Below are 10,205 nucleotides of genomic sequence, written 5' to 3'. Positions count from 1 at the left end.
GAGCCTCGTAACAACGAATACAAAAATGAGAGGTGAAAGCAGGCAGACTTGACGAAGCCCTCGGAAAGGTAGGAACGAATCATAAAATTTGCAATTAATCACAAAGAAAAATTCCACCCAAGACACATAATGCATGATGAGATAAATAATACGCTTGAGGAATCTCGTAGCAAGCATCATCGCTCGTAAAAAACTCCACTCCACCCGATCATACACTTTACTCATGTGAAGCTTTACTGCGGCGTAGCCCACCTCTCCCTTCTGTTTAATGCATCCATTCGTATCCAGTAAAATAGAATCAGAGATTTAGCGACCAAAAATGAACTCACTTCATCAACAACATCATTCAAAAATCCATGAGTGATTTATTTATTTTTCCTATTAACATAGTATCCCTTACATTCCACAAACATGAAACTACATCACCTAAATACCTCTTTTTGGTCATCTTTAAGAATTCGGGATGATTCTCAAAAGAAAAAGAAATATTTCGGAGTTTAATTCTCATAATAATAAGCTCACATTAAGAATCAATTGAGAGGCTGCAACAATAGTATCAATAAACCTATAACCTAACTCAATTGAGAGGATGCAACAATAGTATCAATAAACCTATAATCTAACTAAAAGGTTGAACGTTTCTTAACGTAAGATAATTTATTTGGATAACTCGGCGGAGAGAGCGGTAGCCAAGGAAGAGATGGTGGTCGGAGACAATCCACGGCTCCCGCCCAAGTACCATTTCTGTATCATCTCAGCCACGTTCGCATTGTTCACCTCCATCTTTGATTCTTCCTTCCCCTCCGTTGAAAATACAATCTATATATAACCATACAGTAGGGTTAGATTTAAATTTATAATATACTCCTTTCATCCTTAAAAAATAACCATACAAAAAGTGGCATTGATTTTAACAAAAATGGTTGAGTTTACTATGAGTGGAGAAAGAATCTCACATCAAACGTAGTATTATAATAATTAATTAAGTGTATTGTGAGTTGAGAAATGAGCCCATGATAAATAGAATAGGTATTGTGGGGTAGTTTCTATAAATAAAAAGATACTTTTTAATAGTTTTATGTATGTAGCAAAATGACAAATAAAATATTTTATAGAGACAGAGGGAGTATTAAAAATAAAATTTCAATTTGAAATATTTCAAATCAATTTAAGTGGCAATTATTACAAACAATTTTGATGTAAATTTGCTTAAGAGTTATTTCCTCCATCCCATTAGTATGTTCCAATTATTATATTGAGACTTCCCACTAGTGATGTCTCATACCATTTTCAGTAAACATTTAACCATATAAAATGTTATTAACAATAGGCCAAACTTACTTAAAAAAAATCTTTCATTATCTTCTACCAACTCACTTTATACACTAACTACACTCTTCTAAATCTTCGTGTCCAAAAATTGATTAAATTAAATTAAATTTTAGTAAAACTAAATTATATATATATATATATATATATATAGGGGTGGGCTACCGTGAGAGCACATCTTAAAATAAGAAATAAAAGTAATTTTTAATGTATGAATTTTATGTAGAACACGTATGAATTCGATGTATAAAGGTATGAATTGTGAAGAAAAAAAATTGCTACCTTTGGGATTCGAACCCAGGACCATAAATCCATCCAACAGGATTACGAATCAACCGTAGATCTTGATAATCTAAGGGCTGGAAATGATTCTTATTTTATATCTTAAAAAATGTTCTTATTTTAGCTCTTCCCTATATATATATATATATATATATATATATATATATATATATAGGGAGAAGATCCATGGAGAATGCTAAATATTTTGAGAAAAGAGAATGCGTTCGAATAAGTCTGTAATTTCGATGAATAAATCAATATATCGTATGAATAAGATTTTTGGCCATGGTTCGAATCCTGATAGGGGTGAGATTTTCACTATTTTTACCATATTTACTGAATACATCTATTCATTATTTATGCTGATCTGTTCGTAAAATTTATAAACTTATTCGTTATTTTTTATTCTCTCGAAAAATATATTTCTCTATGGATCCCTACCCTATATATATATATATATATATAGGGAAGAGCTAAAATAAGAGCATTTCTTAAGATATAAAATAAGAATCATTTTCAGCCCTTAGATCATCAAGATCTACGGTTGATTCGTCACCCTGGTGGGTGGATTTATGGTCCTGAGTTCAAATCCCAAAGGTAGCAAAAATTTATTTTTCACAATTCATACTTTTATACAGCGAATTCATACGTGTTCTACATAAAATACATACATTAAAAATTGCTCTTATTTCTTATTTTAATATGTGCTCTCACGGTAGCCCACCCCTATATATATATATATATATATATATATATATATATATATATATATTTATATATAATTAATAAAAATAATCATTAAATATGTATAAATATATATTACTATATGAGATCCCCTATATGTGGTGAGATTTTAGATTGATTTGTGGGTGTTGATTTCATGTATCCTATGACTGATATTTACCTAGAGGGCGAAACTTTTTACCAAGGTTTGAATCCTGGAGGGAGCGAAAATTTTACCATTTTCTTTAATATTGTTATTCATCAGTATATATTGTCTTATTCAACGCTATATATTGTCTTATTCATTGTACTCATGATCTCATAAAAAATAGCAATCTCACTGAAATGCACCTCTATGTATATACATACTAGATTTACAGTCCGTGCAATGCACGGAAAAACGATATTTATCTTGAGTAATTATAACAATCCAAGTAATCCAAGTAATTATTTATTTATGTAGTCGAAATAAAATATATTCTCCTTATATATACATATTTTAGAATCTTACAATAATCCAAGTAATTATTTATTTATGTAGTCGAAATATATTGTTGATATTTATCTTGAGTCAATTTTGGATTAAAAACGATAATAACTTGAATTGTATATATTGTGTAATATTTATACATCTTTAAATAATTTAGTTGCACATTTTAAGTATTAAATATCATTATTCCATTAATTGGAAGACACAAAGTAATAGTCTCTCCATCCACAAAAAAATATAGTTCATTTGTGCTATATTAGAATGTTCACAAAAATTAATCTCTTTTTATTTTTTGGGAAACTTTAATATATATTACATGGTGGTCCCTTTCTCCACTCATAATAATACAATTAATTTTAATTTTTAACATTTCTTTTTAAGTGAGACCCTTTCTCTACTCACAATCTTTTTTCTGACCAAAAAAAAAAAAACTCGTATCATCCCCTTCTAGAACTATTTTTATGTGGACGGAGAGCGTAATACTTAATATTCATATATGCATTTAAATTGAGAAATTATGAAATTTTATTTAGATATTTATAATAAAATTATATTTTATCGTATTTATAATTTTTTACTATATGATAATTGAGTTAATATTTATATTTTCTACATAAAAAATATAAAAGCGTTTACTAGTGCAAATACTAATTCATTTTAAAATATAACTAGGAATTGTAAAATATGATGAATTCGTTGTAAGATTAATAAATTCAAAAAAGTGAAAATTTATTCTAACTTAGTACAGAATTCATTTTAATTTAGCAACGAAATGTAAGCTATTTTGGCATGAAATGATTACCTGGACGGTAGGAGCAGCAGTAGTTGGAAAGTAAAATGTAATGGTAGAATGTGGGTTGAAATATTTGGATTGGAAGAAATGGACGACTTGTTCCAAAGCAGCTTCTTCTTCCTCCTCGTACTTATCCTCTTCAGCCAAACGCTCCCTAACCGAATTCTCCAACTGCACTCCGTATTGCGACCCTTTTATCTCCTTAATCACCACCACGCGTATCAGCTTCTCCACCGGAGCTGTAATTATTATAATATGTGTTTGAGAAATTTAAGTTACAAAAACAGATTTTGAGAGATGTTTCTTACCAGAAATTAGGGCGTCGAAGAGATCGTCGTCTTGTGCTAAGTCGGCGGGAGATTTGCCTTTCCATTTTTGGAGATGGGTCCCAATCTGAGGGTCCAAGTAAACTCCAATTGCTGTGAACTTAATCTGGAGGAAATGTATCTCTATGTCCGTAATTCCTATTATTTATATAATAAGAGAAAGCATGACATGGTTAAGAGGCAATACTTTATTTTAGCCAAAATCAGATAATAAAACAAAATTATATTTATATGAATAAAATTGACAAAAATATCTTTATAGCACATCGTCATCGGACCACCGGTGCAATGATGCAAACTTTCGACTTCACCGATGGTCCTATAACGATGGGCTATATATTGTTCAAAATTTTCTTTCGTATAGAATACATTAGGATATGATTTTGTGGCAATCAGTCATCGTGTTTCATGTGTAATTTCGATAAAAAGAGCTATTGTCATAGTTTTAATGTGATTGTGCGGTTTCAGATGGACTTCAACGGCTAAGATTTCTACTTGTATTTCTTAGTTAATTACACTTCAGTTTTAGTTTTTATCTCTGTGATTGAGAGGGAAAAATACAGCAAAAGAGAGAGGAAAGTAAAAGTGCAGTGCCCAATAGGCTTAAAGTCTGCCATTTTTCATTTCTTGAGCTGTAGATTGTAATCGATTGTTCTCGTAGTCGTTGATGTTGATTAGTGAAGAAGAGAGCTCTGCAGTGGATGTAGATCATTTAAGATCGAACCACATAAATATTGTGTCTTTTGATTTGTTTGTGTCTTCATTTTATCTCCTGGTCTTAGCTTCATAAATTGGTTTAAGAAGCAATGCTTCTAACTGTTTCTTGAGCACAAATTCACAGCACTGTCACTGGTCAAGTGATATATTATTTTGTGGGTGCTTAGTTGCGATTATAGTCATATATACATATTACTCTCTCTATCTTACAAAAACATGAACATTTGTAAGTGGCACAGATTTTAAGAAATGTTAAGTAAAAGTGTATTGTGAGTGGAAAAAGGATCTCACTTGATAAAAATAGAGATGAAAAGTAAAGGGATTGTGGTGGGGTAGTGTACCAAAATGAAAATGTTCATATTTTTGTGATACGGAGGGAGTATATCTTAATTCGGGTTCGATTCAGTATTCAATTCGAACTTTTAATATTCGAATACAAAATTTTATGATTCGAATACAAATACAAATACTTTTTTTGATTTGATTAGTTATCATATACGATTCGAAAATTATGATATTCGATTCTATAATAATAATAATAATAATAATAATAATAATAATAATAATAATAATAAACAAAAAATAATATTTATTTAGATAAAAATGAACAACAATAGTGAAAATCAAAGCTTTAAAAAGACTTTGATTCTAAATATAATTCAAGTGAAAGTGTTTTATTTAAAATATTATTTTAGAATTTTTCTCTATCAAAATCATGAATTAAAATATATTCGATTTGAATCAAATAATAGGAGGACGGATCGAATATTAGGAATTTTCGAATCGAATATTCGATTTATATTGTAAAAATTATACTTGTAAAGAAATGAAACGAATACTCGATTCGATTCGAATATTCGCGAATTAGTGTACAAATCGAATACGAATAGTAAATAAGATTCTAAAGATATTCCAAAAACCAATTCAAATATACAATCATCTTTACGAATATGAATAATATTTAATTTGATTCGATTTGTTTATATCCCTAGTCACGACTCACTCTGTTTGTTTGTGTGTGTAAAGAAAAAACTACCCAAAAGCATCTGATTGAAAGAAATTTTTAAGTCGGAGCCGACTAGCTAGAAAAGTCAATCGGATCTTTATTCGTATACCCTTACATGGGCTGATATGTTTTAAGGAAAAAACCAAAGCTGGCCCAATATCAGGCCGGGTTGAATTCTAATAGTAAGAGACATTTTCAATCTTCCCAAACATTTTAAGCATAAAAATATGTATTTGTTTCAAAAATCATGATATTTATTTCTGCTTTGGAGGGCAATCCGTTACAAACTCTTTTCAACTATATATATTATGCTTCATTCTTTCTCCAGTATTTTTTACTTCTACGCTTTATAAATAACCCATTGATGTACAACATATACCAACTACTAAAGGATAACAGAGACTATCTATAAATAGAAGTATATATATTCTATGAATGACCATTGTATTAATGCCATCAACCCACACTTTCACAATTAAAGATTAAATTTGAATTGCCCCTTTTATTTTTTTCATTTATTTTTTACTCCTAAATACAACAAACTAACCATTTTCGTATTAGCACCAAAGCACCCATAAGGTCAATTTTGGCAAAATGAACTACTCCTATTAACTAGTTAACATATTTTTCTACTCCCTCTGTCCCACAAGAGTGTGCCATTATTTCTAGTTTGAAACATCCTACAAAAGTGTGTATTTGTTATTTTTGAACACTACCCCACCACTAATTATTTATTTCTTATTTTTATTTTATAATAAAGTGAATCACTTTTCCAACTTCCAATCCAATCATCTAACATTTTATTAAAATTGGTGTCATCAAAAGTGATGCATACTCTCGTGGAACGAAGGGAGAGAGTAGTAAACTGTCAAACGTATACCAACATATATTCTCTGTTCTAATATACATATCACGTCAAAAACTATTTATATGTTCTAATTTTGTAAGAAAGTAACGAGCTTCTGGTATGATAAATAATTAGAAATTCCAAAATTATAGATTTGGAAAATTAATGAAATTACACGACTGATTATTCATGCACTTTAAAATTGGGATTATTACGAAAAACTAAACATTAAAACGGCAAGATCCATTACATGGGATCCTCTATCTCACTTTTAATTTGGGGTCTCTCCGTGTCCTAATTTCAATTCTGTATTGTTTATAATTATTTTTTCTCCAATTCTAATCTATTATAATGTAGTATAATTTTGAAATAATTAACTAGGGTTCATTAATCAAATCCAAGGATCCACTATAAGTTTTATAACGATGAGAAATAAGTGATAGATGATTAAAAAATAAAATAAAAAGTAAAATTGAAATGGATAAAAAAAAAATGTATTTCTAGTATTTTTAATACTTGCAATATTGCTTACCATGAGCCAGCAAGGACAATGGCTTGGTGATGGTTATTTGTGGAGGAAATGGAACTTCATCCACCATCACAGCCTCCACCTCATTACTACCCACTGCATAACAACCCATAATATATATTATTACTTCACCACAAACTATCAAATGTAAATAATAATTATATATATATATATATATATATATATATATTACCCCTTTATCATATATATCAGTTTCTATCATTTTTTAATACTTCATTTTTCAGTGTAAATATTATTTTTTTGAATTTAAAAGGCATGTGTGCAATCATATAATATTAACGAGAGAGAGATTTCTTACTCTAGCTGTGATCTCTGCAGAGAGTTGTTTGAGAGAAGATTTGTGGAAGTGAGGAAGAAGAAGAAGAAGAAGAAGAAGAAGAAGAAGAAGAAGAGAGAGAAATTGAAAAACCAAATGCAAAAGCGTAATGTTTATAAATGTGTAGGGAGACAAGAATTTAAGTTACCTGCCGACCTGCCTCTCAAGCAGAGAAAAGTAGTTGAGTAATTTCAATTTAAATTACATGAAAATAGAGTTAATTAATTTATATAGTAGCTTATATTTATATTATTTGTTCATAAAACTGGAGAAACTCTATCTAGTACATATGTTTATTGCAGTTCATTGCAATTAATTCTATTGCAACTAAATTTCTCTATGTTGTCTGAGTGGTGTGGGTTTTAAATTTATTTGTAAATAAGAAATGAAAAGATTAGGTAGGGAAATACGGAATAATTTTTAATTAGATCACAAAAGGAGAGTTGAAGAAACGAAAGTACGTATGATCACATGGCTGCATGAGCATCACAAGATCTACCTAACAAGACTCCTTCCCTTACTTATAATTGGTCCAAAATATATATCAATGAATCATTAATTTATGCAGCTTTTATATTGGAATGGTTGATAGATGACAACAGAAATGTCAAGAGAGGACTAAATTATAACTAAATCAACATTAGATCATGATAGTAATAATAGTCACATTTTCCTCCCATGTATAATTAGTAGGCTATTACATAGAAGTGAAGTTTACTAAGTGCACAATTAAAAATTAAGATAGTGAATATTTCTTGCTTGTATGGAAGGAAATTGCAAAAAAATTATCCAATTCCACTCTCCAGAAACTAAACATTTTTGGTAAGTTTAATTAGAGGAAATTTGATCGTGATGAAGCCCTAATTGATTCGAGGGCGAATTATTTCTCACATGGAGAAAATGATGGAGATGAAGTCGCATTGGTTTATTTGGAGAAGTTCAATCCTCTTTCGGCTTAAAAGTTATGCTATACAATTTAAATGTTTAAGACTTTTTTATATATTCTCTATGTGTTAACATTTAATTTACTTTTTTGTTGTTATGAAAAAATGATGATTTTTTTATTTTATCACTATCAATATATCAGAAATTGAGGAGTTTCCTAATCTGTATATTTCAACGTTGTTTTCTGTATTGTGAGAACCAATAAAATTGAGTTGTGTTATAGTGTAGTGGGGTAAAATATGTAGTTCCCATTTTCCTCGACAGATTAGGATCTAACCTGAATCATGTAATACCCATTCACAAGGCTAAAAGGGAGACCCAACCAAGGGTCATAGTCCTAGCACATGTATGACAATGGCAAAGGCAAAAAGGCTTAACCCCAGAGGGCTCTAGTAAGGATAAAGGTAAATCCCCTCTACACTTTTTTACACCGATGATTTGGAGGATGCTAATGAAGTCGAGAGGCAAAGGCAACATATGGAACAAATGGCCAAGGAGCTAAAAGAACTAAAAAAAAATCAACGTTTGACGAACTCACGATGACACAGAGGTCTCCTATACTCCAAGGAAACGAAGGACGTGCCAAATGAGGGAATGAAAAAGGAAAAATTAAAGTCCCAAACGATGAATAAGAGTTTTTATCAAACCCCAAAGAAGCGGCAAGTCAACGACATCCCACTGAAAGATATACCCGGGATACTACAATAGCCAAACCCAGGGTCGAGGAATAGAAAACTTATATTCAGGGAGGGGTGTGGGAATAACTCGAAGAAGCCCTTTCTCTAAGGATTTACAAGTTGATCCTTTACCCAAACACTTCAAACCCATAACTTTCGAGTATGACGGGGAAATAGACCCTGATGAGCACTTAGCTCGACTAGAAAACATGTCCCTCTTACACCAATATATGGAAGGTTTCAAATGGAAGGTGTTTGTCACCACCCTCATTTGACCAAAAAAATAGATTTTGGATTTTGTTTTAGGGAAAAAAAATAGATTTTGATTAAAAACAAAAAATTAAGTAGTTCGCATATTTATAGGCAATTGACGAGACCGTACTTCGGGTTTTAATCCAAGCTGTCGTATTGATCAACGTATAAATAAATTTATAACCTTGCCCAAAACAGGCGTAGTGCCTAATGGTAAGCAAGGGTCGATCCCATAGGGAGTTGGTGCAGCTTGTCTCTTGTCACGAACAAAAATAAGAAAAAACGTTTGGGGTGAACTATCGTCCATTCGTCCTGTTCACGAGACACCTCTCGGAACTAAACTCAACTTGACTTGAAATAACTACATAAACTGAAAACACTGAACATAAATATCAATAATAAAAGGCAATCTGGTCAAGACGTCGAATCCGTGGATAATCTCTTACACTCGCTCCTTGGTCAAGATGTTCATTACAATGTTGTGTCTACTAGTTATAACTTACCAATGGCCTGTGTCCCCATTCTCACTTGTCACATGCACTTCCATCATCTAAGAAAACTTATCCTTAAGTATGTTTAAGATAAGGGACACCCTATACCATTAAATCATCTCGACCTAACCATGCAATAAGACACCTCAGAGCATGCAATTAAACCGAGAAGCATTTAGACCTAGATAGGCCCTATATTGAACTTAGGCAGACCGTAGTCTACCTCAACCTCCCATGCCCGCGAATACTTTCAAGACGCACAATGATAGTACTCTCCCTATAATATTTATTTATTGGTGATCTGAGTCTACTCAATTCATTAATGGCGGCTTGTTAACTAATCAAATTGAATTAGACACTTAGATACAATGCCCAGCACTTCGGAAACACAACATGCAATTACTTAAGCACAAAATTTTTAACCTCACGAGTTTATAAGTTCATATCCACATCATCTATGC

At 31.1% G+C, this 10,205-nt stretch overlaps 1 protein-coding gene across 1 annotated transcript in view; it reads right to left on the bottom strand.

The window, feature by feature from the left end:
- Positions 1–345: 345 nt before the first annotated feature.
- Positions 346–10,205, bottom strand: part of LOC130997186 (chalcone isomerase-like protein 2) — a 79,716-nt gene continuing 69,856 nt past the window's right edge. The window contains exons 2-6 of the mRNA XM_057922442.1: positions 7,362–7,440; positions 7,046–7,138; positions 3,926–4,081; positions 3,627–3,856; positions 346–819 (exon numbers count right to left, since the gene is read on the bottom strand). Coding sequence (XP_057778425.1) covers positions 658–819; positions 3,627–3,856; positions 3,926–4,081; positions 7,046–7,138; position 7,362 — 642 coding nt within the window. The 5' untranslated portion in view covers positions 7,363–7,440 and the 3' untranslated portion in view covers positions 346–657. The remainder of the gene's footprint in view (positions 820–3,626; positions 3,857–3,925; positions 4,082–7,045; positions 7,139–7,361; positions 7,441–10,205) is intronic.

This window comes from Salvia miltiorrhiza, chromosome 8 (assembly GCF_028751815.1).
Source record: "Salvia miltiorrhiza cultivar Shanhuang (shh) chromosome 8, IMPLAD_Smil_shh, whole genome shotgun sequence".
Taxonomy (NCBI): domain Eukaryota; kingdom Viridiplantae; phylum Streptophyta; class Magnoliopsida; order Lamiales; family Lamiaceae; genus Salvia; species Salvia miltiorrhiza.
The sequence above is the reverse complement of the archived record's forward strand: the minus strand, read 5'-3'. Positions and strand labels throughout refer to the sequence as shown.